Source organism: Rutilus rutilus, assembly GCF_951802725.1.
Source record: "Rutilus rutilus genome assembly, chromosome: 3".
NCBI classification, from domain to species: domain Eukaryota; kingdom Metazoa; phylum Chordata; class Actinopteri; order Cypriniformes; family Leuciscidae; genus Rutilus; species Rutilus rutilus.
This window is the reverse complement of record NC_140211.1, coordinates 6,616,578-6,635,677: the sequence shown is the minus strand read 5'-3', so window position 1 is coordinate 6,635,677 and position 19,100 is coordinate 6,616,578. Positions and strand designations below refer to the sequence as shown.

Genomic DNA, 19,100 nt, shown 5'->3' with positions numbered 1-19,100 from the left:
TTTGCTTTTATTAAAACTTTTTGTATTAAAATGCAACGTGTTTGATGTAAACATGAAAATTACTGTCCTGATTTAACAATGTTTTGTCAGTTGAGTTAAACATTAATTAAAAAAAGCAATTTCATTGAGTTTTGCACAAATCATCTGAAATAATTTCAGACATGTGAAGTGTGTGTTTGCTCATTTCACAGTGAGACCCAAACCTGTAGTGAACGTGAAGCCTGATGTTCGTGTGTTCAGAGGAGAGAGAGTCACTCTCACATGTGACATACAGGAGACAGGAGTCTGGAGTAGTGGTGGAAAGTTTGATTCTTTCCAGAGACTCGTTCATTTTCAGTTCGTTCACCAAAATGATTCGTTCAGACTCGTTCACTGATTCGTTCAGTGATAATTTCTTCATATTAGATATATACTGCTGCAGCAGGTGGCGAAAAAGAGTGTATTTTATGTTATGTTTTAATGAACGTATTTACTTGTTACAAAAAAAAGTGATTTGGCTTTGTTAAAATGTGTGCCTTATTTACTAAATTAATAACATAAGTCTAAATAAGTGGTTCAGATGACCAAACCAAGGTTTTCTTGCATAATTAACATTTTAATTATTTAGTCAGACATACACATTCATAAATCTGGGATTATATTAAACGTTGATGTTCTGTATGTTGAATATGAAATTATGAATATAAACAATTATATGTGCACACCTAAAACTGCGCTTTGAATTAGATTAAATCACATGCTAAATGACCGATCTACCCAGTACTCTCATTCACGAACGAAAGTACCAGTTCAATTCGTTCACGAACGAGATCTCTCCCTCTCGTTCAGACTCAAAACAGAGCGATCTCAGCAGTGATAGGCAAATTCGTTCAGTAGATCCAACCAAATACATGCCCCTTCACAGCCCGAACTGAAATGCTATTTGCTGACGTTATGAGACCTAACCAATACTGTCATATTTTTTTGGTTTGTTTTAGTTTTTAGAGAAGTGCATATGACATGAATAAAACGTAATGAATTCATTTTGATAATACAAAATGAACACAAGTAGTCAAGTAAATTGTTCAAAGTGCAAAATACCACAAAACTAAGACTAAAACACACAACCAACATATAAGAAAAGCAGGTAACGAGAAGTGTAAATTTAAATCAAGTAAACAGTCAAGTGCGCCCCCCTTAACTCAAACCAAGTAAAAAATGACTATGTTAATTTGTCTTTGTTATATTTAACCAATATATTGCGTTATTAACCTGTTTTCATTACAATGGTAAAGTGTAAATTTGTTTATTTGATGCAAACATGCTAACTACACAAACCTAGCTCTATCGGTTCGCCATCATTATCGTTCAAACAACTGGTTATTTTCGTTCATGAACGACATACCAGTTCGTTCAACTCGTACACAAACGATAAGATCTCTCTCTCGTTCAGACCTATGGTTCAGACTCAAAAGCAACTCGGTCAGTCAGTGAAGGGCGTATTCGTTCACTACATCCAACAAATCACATGCTCCGTCACATCTCATACTCGAAGGCTATTGGCTCGAGGTTCATTCTTTGACAGGTTGAAAACACCGGTTCACTGAGCTGCGCATGCGCTGCTAATAGCGCCGCGCTGCTGTGGAGGGAGGGATTTCAGTGAACGAGAAATATGAGTCAATGGATTACGTGAACGAGAACGATTCGTTCACCTAAAGGATTCGTTCAAAAAGAACGATTCGTTCACGAACGTAACATCACTAGTCTGGAGGTACAGCTGGTATAAAGATCAAGATAACAGCAGAAGAACAGACCAGATCTATATAATCACATCTGTGGATCCGTCTCATGCTGGTCTGTACAGCTGTAGAGGAACTCAGACTGAAACCCCACAGTACACACAGAGGAGTGATAGAGTTACACTGACAGTATCAGGTGAGTGAGTTCATGTGTTCCTCAGACAGAATTACTTGTTTGTTAATACTGCCAATGTTTGCAGATTTTTGCTTCTATTACCACAATGCTGTTTAATAAGAAATGAGAAAGTGAGACAAATGTATTTAAGAAATTTTTTTATTACAGTATCTAACTGTGGTTGCAACTCATCACTGTAACAACAAAGAGTTGAAATGTGCAGAATGTTTTCAAATCTTTTATTTGCATTTAAACAAAAAAAGTACAAGAAACGTGATCCATTTTTAATTAATTTGTAGTAAATGAGGTGTGTTTAATTGAAAATATATATGTTTTTCCTGCATTAAAGAGAACCCCGGGTATTAAGACTTGTATGGCTTAATATAACGTAAATTATGTCTACTGAAATATGTAATAGAAATGAAAGATTTATGTTATTTAAAAAATCCACATCGTTGTTTACATATTTTAGACAATGGAGGGCGCCATTCTAGGTGCGCAGTGCATTCTGCATGATGACGTCAAATGGTTGCTCTCGGTGAGCTGCTGGCTTTTGCAATTTCTACCGCAACAACTCGGAAAATAAAATACTTATACAATGTCTTATTGTGCGGCTTTTGGTTGTAATTTTCAGACGAAGGGCAACAAGAGAAGCGATTGGGAAATGAACGAATACAAACAGAGAAAGATAACTGCAAAAGTGGAGGAAATGAGTGAAAAGTCTATTAAGAATTGCCCCACCTCAAAAACTTGGGTTTTCTGAGTAAAAAAGGCATAGTGTGTGAATAGTACATATTGCTAGATTTTTTTACAATTAAGTTTAAAACATTTAGTAAAGTTAACTAAAAAGTGTTAGTGAAAACAACTGTTGGATTTTACAGTGTAAAACAGTCCCTCAAACACAAGCAAGTTGATTCTGTAATCTGTAATACTATATTGGCGAAACAGATTCGGCAGCGGATCCCACATAGCAAGCGATCTTGGCCTCAAGCTGGCACTGCTGGCCTCCTGTCGGCGATGGCATGTGTCAGCCAGAGTTGGGCCATGAGTGGCAATGATGGCACAGCATGATCAGTGGTGTAGTGGTAAAAAAAGAGGTGGGTAAACTATCAATTCTGGTGGACCACGACGTGGTCACCCGGTAAGGTGGGCCACTGCCTACCGGTGTATGTGTATCCTGATGACATCGCTATAGGCTATCATTTGATGGTACTACCAAGGGTATCACTGGTTGCTCCCTCATCATAGGTCACACAATCACTATTCAATTCATGCACTAATCTAAGTTCTTGTTAAAGAGACTCAAAAAGGAATAATATGGTTGAAATCTATAAAGTTCACTAAATGACAAAACAGAGAGAACAAAAAATATTTAAGAGAGATCGAGAGGGAGGCTTATATCCAGGGCTTCCAATGCAATGCACTTGTGCATAATGATTAGGGATTTGGGATTATTTTCATAGTTGATTAATCTGTTGAATATTTCTTCGATTAATTGATTAGTTGTTTGTTCTATCAGAAAAATGTGGATCAGTGTTTTCCTGTGGAGGGAAAAGTCTTTAACCTGGTGCAGGCTTGATTCCCTCTGAATCTCTTGTACAGTTGGGTTTTGACATGCTCCCTACATTAAACCAGCTGCCTGTAATGAATAAAAAAAAAATCACCTTTTTTTGCATCGTTTTAATGATTTCCTGTTGCGGCTGCGCCTGCGATCAAGTTTCATTCTCGCGCAGCTTGTTTAGTAACTTCACGAGCGAGTGTTTTCTGCTACGTGTGTGCGCCGTTCTCTTTGTTCCGTGTGTGTGTGTGTGTCGGCGCGCTGCGCTCTCTGCTCCGTGTTTGCGCGCTGCGCGTTCTGCTCAGTCGTTAACGGCCCAAATGCTCGAATCATGTGCCGATCGGCGATCACGCACTGGAAAAGCAAAGTCCGCTCAAATAACGTGAAATTTAGAGGTGGATAAACGCAATGTAGAGGTGGATAAACGCATTTTGGAGGTGGGCAAACGCTATTTCCAAATTTTGGGAGGTGCGTAAACGGCGTTTACGTGCGTAACGGTGCGTTTAGCCTCCACTACATCCCTGAGCATGGATCATGGCAAACATGAGGGCCAATTGTTGATGTGAGGAGTGTGTGTCAGATCAATCCAGTGCTCATCTGCTCCAAATCAGGATTGTGAGCTTGGGCCTATTAAGTGCAATTTAATGCAGTTGACTTGACTGATTTACAATTTACTTCACTTGAAATGATAACGTTCATCTGTTAGGACTTGGCATTTCACATATTAAGGGGATAGTTCACCCAAAAATGAAAATTCTGTCAGTAATTACTCACCCTCATGTTGTTCCAACCCCGTAAGACCTTCGTTCATCTTCGGAACACAAATTGAGATATTTTTGATTAAATCTGAGAGTTGTCTCACTCCTCCATAGGCTTCTAAGGGACTGAAACTTGCAGGCCCAGAAAATGTACTAAAGAGATCGTTAATATAGTCCAAGTGACTCCAGTGGCTCGATCTTAAGTTTATAAAGCGACGAGAATACTTTTTGTGCGCAAAAACAAACAAAAATAACGACTTTATTCCACTTTTCATTTCCTTCTCTCTGGGCCTCGGGTCTTTTCAAGTAGTGTTTAAGCGTAGCGCGTCTGTGTTGTACGTCACCACATTTTCTGGGCCAGCAAGTTTCAGTCCCTTAGAAGCCTATGGAGGAGTGAGACAACTCTCAGCAACTACAATACAATTTTGTCCATCATATTAATGGCATCATGATACAGTGATTCTGAAATAACCTACTCTATTCATTGCCAAACAATTTGATCTACGAGATATCTTGATGTAGACCTGTAACAGAAGAGGCAAAAAAGTGTTTGTTCACAGTATTTGTATTTATTCAAGACATTGATGTCGGTTTCAAAAACTGACCACTGAGATGAACCTGTCTTGCAAAGTGTGCAGTGCAACTCCAAAAAGCAGGACAAATGAGTGTCCAGCTTGAGGCTGCGCCGGATAGGGGGCTTAAAATCCAGACTGTCCGGCCAAAATCCAGACGTATAGCCACCCTAGTTTGCATACACACTGCACAGCCTGTTCTCATAGACATCATACACCATCAGCGCGCTCACGTATACGCTATCAGACAGAGCGAGAATGGCAGGCAAGCTGCAACAACCAAACTTTCCTTCTGAACCGACAACAAGTGGCACTGGCAAAGGATCTACGATCTATTCATCAGAGCCAAGCAGACTCTCATCGTGGAAACCCTGTCATGCAAGAAATATTACACACTGACAAGTTCTGCTTGCTAAACAAACAGAAGACTTGCTGCATCAAATTCAGTTTTTTATTTTATTTTTGTAGTTGTAGTACTGTTACTAACTGTACTATAAAGTTTTCTCACCGGTGAATGACACATGATGTATACGGGAACGTTGTCTCCGGTCTTCTGTGCGCATTCATGCTTTCAGGAGGCATTGTCACGGCTTGAAGGAAGGATGACGAAGATGAAAGTAGTAACAAACACTTTCTTTAATAATATAAACTCAGGATATACAGGAACAGGTGAAACACAAACAATACCAAACAAAGAACTGATAACAGACAGGAACTTAAATACACAGTGATGATGATTACAAATGACAGGCAGCTGTGAGGAAGGTGATCAGTGTCCATGGTAGCAGATTGGTGGCGGGAAACAGACAGGGAAACACAGGTGTTGAATGAAAACAAACTGAAAGTCTATGAACTGAATGTAATGGTGACAGGCGTGGCTTTGGACGCCGATTTGCAGGGAGGGTGGGACGTGCAGTGGTGGTCAGAATTGATGGCACCCCTGGTAAATATGAACAAAAATGGTTGTAAAAAAATAAACCTGCATTGTTTATCCTTTTGATCTTTCCTTCAAAAAATTCGCAAAAATCTAACCTTTCATTGAAGTAAAAGAATTGAAATTGGGGGGTAAATCACATTATGAAATAAATGTTTTTCTCCAAAACACGTCGGCCACAATTATTGGCACCCCTAGAATTTGTTATGTGAAAAATATGTCTGAAGTATATTCCCATTAATATTTACCTTTTTTAGCACACCAGGGTGACTAGGAACATGAAATTGTCCAGCTATGACTTCGTGTTTCACAGGAGTTTAAATATGAGGAAACACAAAGGCCAAATTCCCTTAATCATCCGTCACAATGAGTAAAACCACAGAATATAGTTCTGATGTGCAGCAAAAGATTGTTGAACATCACAAAATAGAAAGTGGCTGTAAGAAAATATCTAAAGAATTGAAAATCCCCATTTTGACCATCAGGACAATAATTATATTAAAGGGGTCATGAACTGGATTGTTTTATTATTTTATAATGTTTCCTGGGGTGCCCTTATAATGTTAGTATGATTTTTACATCAAAAATTGTCATAATTTATAAATAAAAGCCATTTTTCCAAGCCTGATTTCAGGCTCAGATTTGAACGCTCCGTTTTAAGGGGCGTGTCTGCTGTGAGACTGCAGTGCAATCGCCCACTGCTGTGATTGGCTGACATGCTTGCATATCAGTGTTGCCAGATGTACGATAATTATCGTATTTGTACGATAATTTTGACCTCTGTACGATGTACGATCAATAATGGAAAAAATCTTATAATGTAGGCTACGATAATTTCAGAACTGTGTGACAATGACAATGACAAATGATGGTCGTTCGTTGTAATCATAGGGCTTCTCATTGATTTAGCTGTGGATTCTACGTCTACCGGCCGGAAGAACGTGTAGAGAGAGGGAGCGAGCGAGAGACCTTGCGTGTGTGTGTGTGCCAGTGTGCCTCACGAAGCGCATACAAGGACCCAACCAATCAATTGTAAGTGCGGGAGGGCTTTTATCTATACTTTTATACTAAAAGTATCGTTTAAAGCATTATATTTAAATCTATTCCATCACATGAAAGGTTGCAGCATGATGAGCTTTGACTGAGCAGATGACAGACAGTCTGTTGATCGCGTGAATAAAGATCTTATCATTGCAACGCAATTTTTGCACTCTCACAAATGCTTACACCAAATCACAATGCAAACACGATGTGAATACACAGTAAGAGCTTTGTTGTGTAGTGCAGTGTTGTAATGTAACGGAGTACAAATACTTCGTTACTGTACTTAAGTAGAAATTTCACGTATCTGTACTTTACTTCGTTATTTAAATTTATGTCAACTTTCACTTTTACTCCACTACATTTCCTAGATAAAATGTATACTTTTACTCCGCTATATTTCCACTAAGCATCTTCGTTACTCGTTACTACAAAATAAAATCGGAAGAAATGTGTGCGACTACAATAAGGGAGGTTTGGCGAATCACTGCTCCTAGATTGCAGTACACACGCTCCGCACGGCGCGCGCTCTATTTCAGCGTAATGCTTGTTTGTTGCCATGCCAAAGGAGGAGGAAGCACAACTGAAACCGCCATGGAAGCACGAGCACCTGCTGGAGGACCTGGAGCACGTTTAACCAGAGCTGCCAACTCTCACGCATTCACCGTGAGACACACGCAATTGACATTTTTCATACGCTGTCCCGCCACACATCCATTTTCTCACGCACAGAAAAATCGCGAAGCAAATAGGACACGGAGACCGACAGACTAGACAAAGCAAGTTACTTTATGACAACTTACCGAAATGTATGTTCCTCATACATAATATCGATCAATAAGTGTTTTTCATCAGCGTGAAGAGGTCAATAACATAGCTGAAGGACAATTATGTCACATTTACCTCAGGAAAGCCATTTAATAAACATAGGCTATAGCCTATAGCACAGTTGGCAAGAAAAAAAATAGCTATAGAGAGTATTTTGCTAAATATGTGTTCTATATTACATATTTATTATATTTTTACTTATATCATTAAAGGTTTTATTATAATAATAAAAAACGCATTATATTTAATTATTTTTAACCTTAAATAATAGCCTACTACCAGCTGATAGGGCTCTCTGTATGTTTACAGCATTAGGTGAGTTGTTTTTATTGTTTGTTTTTTTTTTGAGAAAAATTAACGCCTATCTTGTGTAGCCTACCTAATATTTATACAAATGAGTCAATATTAAATCAAATCACAATTGAATTGAAATAATAAAAAAGCGTAGCTTACCAGAAATTGTACCATCTAAACATTGTAACATGTCATTAAACCTAATAAAATTCAGTTTAATTACAAAAATGTTAGTGACAATCACAATACACTTATTGTGATGCAATTTTTTTTTACAGCTAAAGGTACATGCAGTGGGAAATAAACGATAACACAAGTAGTACAGTACAGGCTACACAGTCCCTCCAGTTTTTCGCGTTTCCGTGATCGCTGAATTCAACGCATAACCAAAAAAAAAAAAAAAAAAAACCTTTTACTTTTACTTCAATTACTTAAGTACATTAAATATCAGAAAATTACTTTTGATACTTAAGTACAGTATATATCAGATACTTTAAGACTTTTACTTAAGTAATATTCTAAAAGGTAACTTTCACTACCAAAGTCTTTTTCTAGTACGATACTTGTACTTTTACTCAAGTATTGCTTTCTAGTACTTTATACAACACTGGTGTAGTGTAACAGTGTCATTATTTCGTTTGGTAAGTGTCCAGATAAGCTCTCGCGGCTCGCGCTGTGCTGTTTGATTGACAGCTTGGGCGAATGGAAAGGGATCGTTCTTTGATCGCTTTCTGATTTAATCTAATTTAATAACAGTTTAAAAAGGATTATTTTCATAATACTACGAGAAATTATGTGAAGTTGATCATTTAGTCACTGATGCATAAACAGTATTGAACGATTTTAAGAGAATCTGAACTTGAATGATTACACAGAAACCACTGATCGCAGATCAGGCATTAGAGTACACATGGTTACTTACATGTTGCTGGCAGATCCGTGTCGGGAAATTGTGATTGACTGATTTAATAAAGTTTAACCATGCTGGAATCCGAAGGAAGCTTATGCAGACTGTATTCTTCCACAACCAGGCACTGCACAATATTTAGTAAACAGCATGTTTATTGGTTTATTGCTTGGAAGTAGCTCGATCCGGTAAGCAATCATCATGTCGTCCTATGTTAATTAGCATGTTTGGGCGAATCGGTGGGCGGGGCTAAACAGGCCGTGTTGAAGTAGGCGTTGATCTTCTTTTGTGGAGGCGGTGTTTTATCCTCTTTGACGTCATAGTTCCCCACTTTGAAAAACGAGTCGTTTGCTGAGCCTGATGTCTATAAAAGCTTTTATTGGACTAACAAGGTAGTTTTCAGTTCTGAAACTTACAGGATATTATTATAGTATGATGATCTCTTATATGTCAAAAGCTCAAGTAAATTTTGATTTCTCAGTTCATCACCCCTTTAAGTTATAATCAACTAAAGATGTTTCAAATCTGCCAGGAAGAGGATGTGTGTCTATATTGCAGGGTTCTCAAGTCTCACGCATTGGCCGTGAGACACACGCAATTCAACCAGTTCACACGCTCACACACCACACCGTGTATTTCTCACGCTGAAAAGGCAATGCCAACCAAGTTGTCCTGCAAGCTTTATAACGTTGTATACGAGGCGCAGGCACACAAAGTGAAGCTTCCTGCCGCCAGCACGTATCTCGGCCAGATTGCGTTCGTTACTAGGCAACATAGATGCGCGAACCATAGGCGCAAACACACGGAAGTTGACGGAAAATTCTCGGCCGCCGTACGTTCGTTACTAAGTAACCAACAACATCACGCGAACACACGTCGTGATCTGGTCGTGATGGAGAAGGTAAGTTGGAATTAAGAAAGCTCGTCTAACATTTTTAGGCCAGAACATTAAATATATCAATGTTATCAAGGCGTCAAAATGTGCAACAAACACTTACAACACAAAACACATTTCATAAGCTGCAGTGTGTACTCTTGTGTACACACACACACACACACACACACACACACACACACACACACACACGTAGTGTTTTAATTTTTTATGGGGACTTTCCATAGACATAATGATTTTTATACTGTACAAACTGTATATTCTATTCTCTTACACTAACCCTACCCCTAAACCTACCCATCACAGAAAACTTTCTGCAATTTCACATTTTCAAAAAAACAGAACTTTTTTGATTTATAAGCCGTTTTCCTCATGGGGACCAAAAAATGTCCCCACACGAACAAGGATTTCGGATATTGCCATCCTTGTGGGGACATTTTGTCCCCATAATGTAAGGTTTACCAGGTCACACTTACACACACACACACACACACACACACACACACACACACACACACACACACACACACACACACCTTAATACTATGTCATTTGTTTACAATAGGGTAGGGTTAGACTAGACACATTCCAAATGCAAAAAGATTTGTTTTTCCAAACTGTATGGAGCAATTTGTTAGCCTGACTTCGTCATACTCATATTCTAGTCAGAATGTGAGTCTGATACTGCTCCATTAAAGGGATAGTTCACTTTGAAATTAATTTTTGATATGTTTTAGCTTACCTCAAGGGCATCCAAGATGTAGGTGTCTTTGTTTCCGCAGTAGTTTCAATTTTGATATTTTTAGGTCAAACCGTTCTTGTCTGTCAGTCATATAATGCAGGTCTATGGTCACTGGCTCAAAACACAAGCACAGAGTCCAAATTAAAACAATTCCCCATCGTCCAAATGAAACAATTCCCCATCATAAGTACACATTGATGGCCTAAGACACGAAACGAGCGGTTTGTGTGAGAAAACGAACAGTATTTATATCGTTGTTATCTCTTGAAAACAGCACACGTCCAAATGGTCTGACGGCGCGGGCGAGTATAGATGTATACATAGATGTCGCCTTGGCTACTGCAGTTCATTGGAACGAAACCGTAGCAAAGCGACATCTAGTGTATACATCTATACTCGCCCGCGCCGTCAGACCATTTGGACGTGTGCTGTTTTCAAGAGATAACAACGATATAAATACTGTTCGTTTTCTCACACAAACCGCTCGTTTCGTGTCTTAGGCCATCAGTGTGTACTTATGATGGGGAATTGTTTCATTTGGACGAAGGGGAATTGTTTTAATTTGGACTCTGTGCTTGAGTTTTGAGCCAGTGACCATAGACCTGCATTATATGACTGACAGACAAGAACGGTTTGACCTAAAAATATCAAAATTGAAACTACTGCGGAAACAAAGACACCTACATCTTGGATGCCCTTGAGGTAAGCTAAAACATATCAAAAATTAATTTCAAAGTGAACTATCCCTTTAAGCTTTGATTATGGGGCGTGTTTCAACCGAACCAGGAAAGAAAATTCCTCTGCACTCAATTGGATAGGCCTACAGCCAATCACAGCAACAGAGTAAGTGACGTATGTTTTTCATTCATGTTTCCGATGGACAAATGCCTTGATCGCGGTTCTCTGTTCCTCTTTTAAAATGAATGCGCTGTCGATATCTTCTATAACAGACGCGATGACGCGAATCTACACGTTTCGTAAACAAAGTTCGGGAAAAGCACGTTCAAATAATCAATCCAACCAACTTGTCAAACGATTACCATGTCTACACTATCAGCATGAGAGGAAGCATATATTCACTCTGTCAACTCACCTAACATTCCTTGACAGTTTTCAGCATCCCTCCACTCACTCACTCTCGGCTTGTTCTTCCACAGCCTGGAATACGGGGAGAGTGTGTTCGGCCGAATACCGAGCCCGCCCTCTCCTCAGACAGCACCCCAAATATGCATTTATTCTATCTGATTTATTTGTAAGTGTGAAATCTAAATTCTCCAGAGGCAGTCATCTTTTATTTTACTGTCTATGCATCTTTGTTGTAAACGAATTCAACCCAAGCGCTCGTTGATGACGTGGATGATTACGTTACTGTTGCTGTCCATCATCGATTAAAGCCCGCCCTGCCGGCAATTTGATTGGCTTGGCCTTCTGGAAGCCGAGCATAATTACTCCTGAATGGATCGAGTCCAGACCGAACTTCCCGTCCAAAAAATTTTGTGGGCGGGGTTCGGGCTGGCACCCAGGCTAGCAATTTGTTATATTTTTGTATATTTGTAATTTTGAAATATAACATTAAAGAGTAGCCTATATTTGATGTGATTAATTGCTCTGTCATTTATCAGATTTACCAATTGTTATAATTTCAATTTGTGCTGGTTAATTATGAACAATGGTTAAAATTGGGGGGCGGGGACGGACGGGCGGGGGCGGGGCTCCATTAGGGCTCCTCCCCTAACCGCATGTGATCTCACTCCAAGCTTTTGATAAAACTTGAGAACCCTGCTATATTGTCTTAATGGACGGTGAGGTCAGAAAGCCTAAAAAAAATATATCAAACAACCCTTACATCCCCACATGTTGTTTGGGACGGTTTCAAGAAAAATCCTCCTCGCTCCTCCAAAAATAAACTCCAGCATATTCAGTTGTCAGACACGACTGGATCTTCAAAAGGGACCGGATTCTGTGGTCAGATGAAACAAAAAAAAAAGGGCTTTTTGGCAGCAAACCCAGCAGATGTGTTTGGTGCAAACAGGGATGAAGAGTCCCCCATGCCTACGGTTAAATATACTGCTGGATCTTATATGTTGTGGGCCTATTTATTTGCTGGAGGTCCTGGACATCTTGTTCAGATACATGGTATTATGGATTCTAGCAAATACCAACAGATCAAAAATCAAAACCTGACGGCCTCTGCTAGAAATCTTATAATGGGCCGTGGTTGGATCTTCCATCAGGACAACGGTCCAAAACAAACATCAAAATCAACACAAAAATGGGTAACTGAGCACAAAATGAAGCTTCTGCCATGACCGTCCCAGTCCCCTGACCTGATGAGTGGAGTGAACTGAAGAGAAGAAGCACCAACATGAACTTGTGAATCTGAAGGATCTGGAGAGATTCTGTATGGAGGAATGATCTCTGATCTCTTGTCAGGTGTTCTCCAAACTCATCAGGCATTATAGGAGAAAACTCAGAGCTGTTATCTTGGCAAAAGGAGGTTGCAAAAAGTATTTAATAACAGGGTGCCAACAATTATGGCCAGCGTGTTTTGGAGAAAAACATTTATTTTATAATGTGATTTACCCCCCACTTTCAATTCTTTTACTTCAATGAAAGGTTAGATTTTTGTGATTTTTTTGAATGAAAGATCAAAAGGATAAACAATGCACCACTGTGCCATCACCACTGTACACGTTTACTGCTATAGGGCTAAAGTTAGCATTTTCCCAGATTTCCTACCTTTAATATACAGGACAAAAACCTTTAATACAAATTTTCTTAAATGTTTTATAGAAAAACACTGTTATTTTACAGGTATTTCCTGAATTAATTTAAATGACTGGCAGCAACAGAACATTAAACACTAACAGATCTCTCAAGTCTCTGCATCTTCACTTATTACAATCCAGTTTGACCATTTCTTTCATAACATTCTTATTGAGAATTAACAGAGGTTTAGAAACTTACTGGTAAGTTAATATTGATAATATTACTCAGATAATATAGGTACAGATAATATTGGTCGCACTTTAGTGATGGTAAAGTCATCATGTAGTGGCCTGATTCACTGATACCAGAGTCTAATTCCTGATTAAATTGTTTAATATTAGTTATTTCTCATGCCAAAACTACTGCAGAAGTTCCTGCTGTGCTGTGATACTCGGAAAGATCTTATAAAGTCATTATGCAGAAAATGTTTTGACAGGATCATATCTTCACACAGACATCAAGAATCAGCGGATGAATCTCAACAATGGTGGGAATCAACAAAATATTCAGATCAACTCTGAAAGTCGCAAAACAAGCTACTAAAGTCACAAAAAAGCTTTGTTTGATTGTCTACTTCACTACTATAATACTGATGCCACAGTATTACAAGACTACTGTAATCAAGTGAAATTAACAGTTAACATACTCATAGATTTGACTTCAAGTGATATCAGTGAATCAGGCCGCTACATGATGATTATATCTTCACAAAAAATTGACCATTATCATCTGATCAGGTTTTTTTTTTTTTTTTTGTCGTAACAAATGTGTATCAGAAACACTAATGTTAAAAAGTCAAGGGTCAAGAGCCCAAGAAAAACAAACTCTGATCACCATCATGGTGACATCAAACTTTATTATTTTCAATAAAGCAACAACACCTAAACCTCTGTTAATTCTCAATAAGAACTTTAGTATGAAAGAAATAAAGTCTGGATTGTAATAAGTGAAGACGCTGAGATCTTGAGAGATCTGTTAGTGTTTAAAGTTCTGTTGGGATTTAAAGTGTTTCTGTTGTGTGAGTTTTGTGGGTCACCGTTGTGTTGAAGAGTAGAGCCTGTGCTTCAGTCAGGAGAAGACCAACAAACACTGATGATAAGCTGCATGTTACTTTAGTTAAGTATCAGTAACTGTGCTGATGCAGTGGCATATAGTTACAGTACATTAATTCAGATTTCATGTATGCTATTTCTGGTTGATTTAAAGTGAATGTGTTTGTTACCAATAATTCAGTAATTACCTGTAAAATAACAGTGTTTTTCTGTAAGTTTAATGAAAATTAAAAGAGTTTTTGCACTTTATTTAGTTTAGGATATTTTACCTATTTACAATATATATATATATATATATATATATATATATATATATATATATATATATATATATACACATTTACATTTACATTTAGTCATTTAGCAGACGCTTTTGTCCAAAGCGACTTTCAAATTAGGACTAAATTAAGCGAGTCATCGTGAAGTGGCAAAAAACAACGCTCAAAATATGAAGGTCAGGCATTGGTCAGAGTACTGTAGCATAAGCCCGATAAGGGAGGATTAAAGAAAATGGAAGAGATGAGTTTTCAGCTGTCTTTTGAATGTTGTCAGGGATTCTGCATTCCGGATGAGGGTGGAGAGATCATTCCACCAGCAAGGCACCATGAATGAGAATGTTCTGGAAAGTGATTTTGTGGCTCTCTGTGATGGAACCACGAGACATCGCTCGTTTACCGATCGTAGGCTTCTGGTAGGGATGTAGACTCGTAGGAGTGAGTGAAAGTTGGAGGAAGCTGAGCCTGTGATAGATCTCTAAGCAAGCGTCAAAGCCTTGAACATGATGCGAGCAGCGAGTGGTAGCCAGTGCAGAGAGATTAACAGAGGAGTGACGTGGGCCCTCATGGGCTCGTTGAAGACAAGACGAGCTGCAGCATTCTGAATCATTTGTAGAGGTTTAGTTGCACATGATGGAAGTCCAGCCAGAAGAGCATTGCAGTAGTCAAGCCTAGAAATGGCCAGGGCCTGGATGAGAAGTTGTGTTGCATGCTCAATTAGGAAAGGCCTGATCTTCCTGATGTTGTGCAGTGCAAACCTGCATGATCGAGCTGTCTTTGAAATGTGATCTGTGAAGGTCAGCTGGTCATCCAATATTACTCCAAGATTTCTGACCGACCTTGATGGGGTGATTGATGATGAATCTAGCTGGTGAAGTCGTGTTGTAGAGATGAATTGGTAGGGAGGACGAGAAGCTCAGTCTTTTCCAGGTTGAGCTGCAGGTGATGTTCCTTCATCCATGTCGAGATGTCCGCCAGACAGCTTGAGATCCGTGGAGCTACTTTGGGATCATCTGGTTGAAATGAGAGGAAGAGCTGTGTGTCATCAGCATAGCAATGGTAAGAGAAACCATGTGCCTGTATGCTGTGTCTCAGTGATGTGGTGTAGATGGAGAAGAGGAGGGGACTAAGAACTGAACCCTGAGGAACCCCTGTTGTCAGTTGATGTGCTCTGGATACCTCGCCCCTCCATGCAACCCTGAAGGACCTACCTGTGAGATAGGACTCGAACCAGTGAAGGGAAGTTCCTGTGATGCCCAGTGATGAGAGGGTGGACATACGGATCTGATGATTCACAGAGAACTGAAGATTTGGAAGCAGCTTTTGTGATCCGTAGGGCTTCTGTAGGGCTGAAACGATTAGTCGACATTGTCGACAACAAAATATCTTGTTGTCGAGTATAGGGTTGGGCGGTATTATGGTAATATCGGATACCGCGGGATCTTAAAATAGCACCGGTATCAGTTTCAATACCGTCATTACCGGCACTCATATAGCCTATAATATATATCATTTATTTATTGCCTAAAAAATGCTTATGTGTGGTTGCAGTTTGGCAATATTTCTGGTTCCAACCGAATGAGAAGGGAGAGGCTGTAAATACAAGAGATGTAAACACCTCTAACCTAATGTCGCATCTCCGAAACAACCGCCCACTCACTGCTGCCAGGATGCATTTTGTTCTCGAGTTCATTAAATAAGCGCATTAAGTTTCGTATTTGTTAAAATATTATGTTGTTATTTTTTCCATCTTTGTTGATTATGAAAAGTGAACAGCACAAATAAGATGGGATGCATCGGGAGTCAGACGATTTGACCACTTCAATAAATTTCGTTTTGTAAAAGGCCTCTTTAAAACGAATTTCGTTTTGTATATATTGTTTCTTAATTTTAATAAATTTTTCATCAACCAATTGCCTGGATAATCATGACATGATGGGCATGCCGCGGTCACTTGCATTGAAATCTCATAAATTAACCGAAACTCAGTGTAGGCTATGCCTCACACACATGACAAATATATATAAATAAAGCTTGAAATTTATTTAAACGAAACAATTAAAAACGAAAAAAATAGGCTACTCACTGATTAGGCTAAGTAATCCATGATGTGCATTTCTCTCTAGGCGCATTCATACGGAGATGCGATCGTCAATTTCATTAAACGAAACCATTCAAAACGAAAATAAATAGACTAGCCTACTCTCTGTAATCCATGATGTGCATTTCTCTCTATAGCGTTCACTACGGAGATGCCGATCGTCAATTTCTTTAAACGAAACAATTCAAAACGAAAAGAAAAAGGCCACTCCCTGATTGTGTAATGATGTGCATTTCTCTCTATATGCGCGTTCACTACAGAGATGGCGATCGTCAACTTCCATCTTTGCAGAAAAGTTTTATTAATAAAAATCAATGGTCACGCGTCACCGGATTACAAAGGCACTTCTTGCTTGTTGCACGCACACAGATATTATGTTGAATAATGGTGGACTCGGGCTCATAATAACAGTTAATGCCGTCGGCCGGACTCAGACACAACGTGCACGGGTTGGGCTTGTTTTTTTGGCATTCAGTTTCTGAACGGTGTAGGCACAAGCCAACAGTTTGGTGACGCCGTCTGAGCCCATTATGTCATAATTTTGAATTAGTCAAGGTAATACTGTATACCCCGGTAAAATAGGGAGGAGGTTTGACGGTATCAAAATTCGAATACCGCCCAAGCCTAGTCGAGTAGTCGTTTGATCTCACGTGACCTAATGTAATGGCCTGCAATATCGCGATTTGACCGCTACGGCGCTGTAGCGCTAGAGTGTAATCTAGCCGTTACAAATGCTATTGTGGTAGAAGAAAACACAGCGTGAATTATGACGGAGTGCAAATGAATCCGAACTAGCAAGGTGTGTGAAACTAATTGAAAAAGCTGAATAATCGTTCCAAAATGACTGATTAGTCGGCGAAATAATCGATGATTAGTCGATTAATCGTTCTAAATAATCGTTAGATTAATCGATTATCAAAATAATCGTTTGTTGCAGCCCTAGGCTTCTGTGACCGATAGTAATGCAGTCTCAGTTGAATGCCCTTTCTTGAAGCCGGATTGGTTGACATACAGCTGGTTGTTCAGAGACAAGAAGGATGTTACTTGGTTGTAAACAGCTCGCTCAAGTGTTTTCACAATGAATGGTAGGAGAGAGACAGGTCAGTAATTATTTACAAGTGATGTGTTTAATGTTATTTTTTAAGAAGTGGAGTTACCCGAGCCTGCTTGATTGCAGTTAGAGAAAGTGCCAGTATGGAGGGATGAGTTGATGATGTGTGTGAGTGCTGGTAGAAGTGTGGGAGACCTATTCACATCCAGAGATGAGAATTGTGATGGGACGGAGATGGGAGGGAGAAAGTGAGAGCAGGTTTTGCCTGAAAGTGACTGGTGGTGGGGTTGGTGGTGCATGGGTAGGAAGTTGTAGATTGAAAGTAATGAGGAAATGATCTGAAACATGGAGAGGTCTGACCAAAATGTTGTCTGTGCTGCAGTTACGTGTGTAAACCAGGTCCAGTTGGTTGCCTGATTTGTTAGTACCTGTGGTGATGAGCCATTTGAGATTGAAAGAGGCTAGGAGAGAGATGGAATCTGTTGCATACGGCTTCTCTAGATGAATGATGAAATCACCAAAGACTACAAGTTGGGGTGCCATCCTCAGGGAAAGAGGACAGCAGCACATCCAGCTCCTCTACAAAGCTTCCCAGCTGACCTGGGGGGCGATAAATTACTACAGTATGGATCTTAATGAGAGTTGTAAGTGCAATAGCATGATAGTCAAACGAGTTGTTATTGCATAAAGAAGAGAGCGTTGAGTATTTCCAATTGTTAGAAATGAGAAGCCCTGTACCCCCACCCCTCCCAGACTGGCGAGGGGAGTGAGAGAAAGAGAAGTTGTGAGAGAGAGCAGCAGGGGTTGCTAAGTCTTCTGGACGGTCAAGCCCAAGATACTAAGAGTAGATTGAGATGCAAAGGCTAGAATAAAGTCAGCTTTATTGACTGCTGACTGACAATTCCATAGACCCACAGAAAGAGAGAGAGGTGTGTGTGAGTGTGAGGATGAGAGAATGGTGCGCAGATTAGCAGTATTGCGCTGCCTTCTGCACGTGATGAAAGAGCGTCGAGAGACAACAGGAATGTATTGAAAGCACATGTTGAGTAAGGGGAAATAAGATAAAAGTGTGAAAGGAAAGGGAGAAGAAGATACTTAAGTGCCTTCCTGGTGTCTTTGCTCTGGGGAGTCGCACAGGTAGAGTCGATGGTCTTTACCTGAATCGGTCTTCACACGAGGAGGCTGAACACGAGAGCTGAACAACATAGATATAATGCTTTCATCGCTGAGTGAGGGCAGCTGTCTCGGCCCAGCAATTAGCACAGCAAAAGAAAATAATCCGAAAATGGGAGGAATTGGAACTAGCTGTTGGACAGCGCTGTACTTAAGTGTAATAAAATTCAAACTGCAATTATTTTCAGATGCGGGCTGTTATTTAAAGTAGGAACGCGTATAAACAAAATACAGATTTATGTGAAGGTAAAAATTTT

At 39.5% G+C, this 19,100-nt stretch overlaps 2 protein-coding genes across 2 annotated transcripts in view; both read left to right on the top strand.

Annotated features, from left to right (window-relative positions):
- The window catches only part of LOC311287751 (basement membrane-specific heparan sulfate proteoglycan core protein-like), a 280,443-nt gene that overhangs the window by 92,647 nt on the left and 168,696 nt on the right, over nucleotides 1-19,100 (top strand). The window lies entirely within an intron of this gene.
- Nucleotides 1-19,100, top strand: part of LOC311288377 (B-cell receptor CD22-like) — a gene marked incomplete at its 5' end in the record, with an annotated part of 39,765 nt that overhangs the window by 16,001 nt on the left and 4,664 nt on the right. Inside the window, one exon of the mRNA XM_084405771.1 lies at nucleotides 192-1,914. Coding sequence (XP_084261897.1) covers nucleotides 192-376 — 185 coding nt within the window. The 3' untranslated portion in view covers nucleotides 377-1,914. The remainder of the gene's footprint in view (nucleotides 1-191; nucleotides 1,915-19,100) is intronic.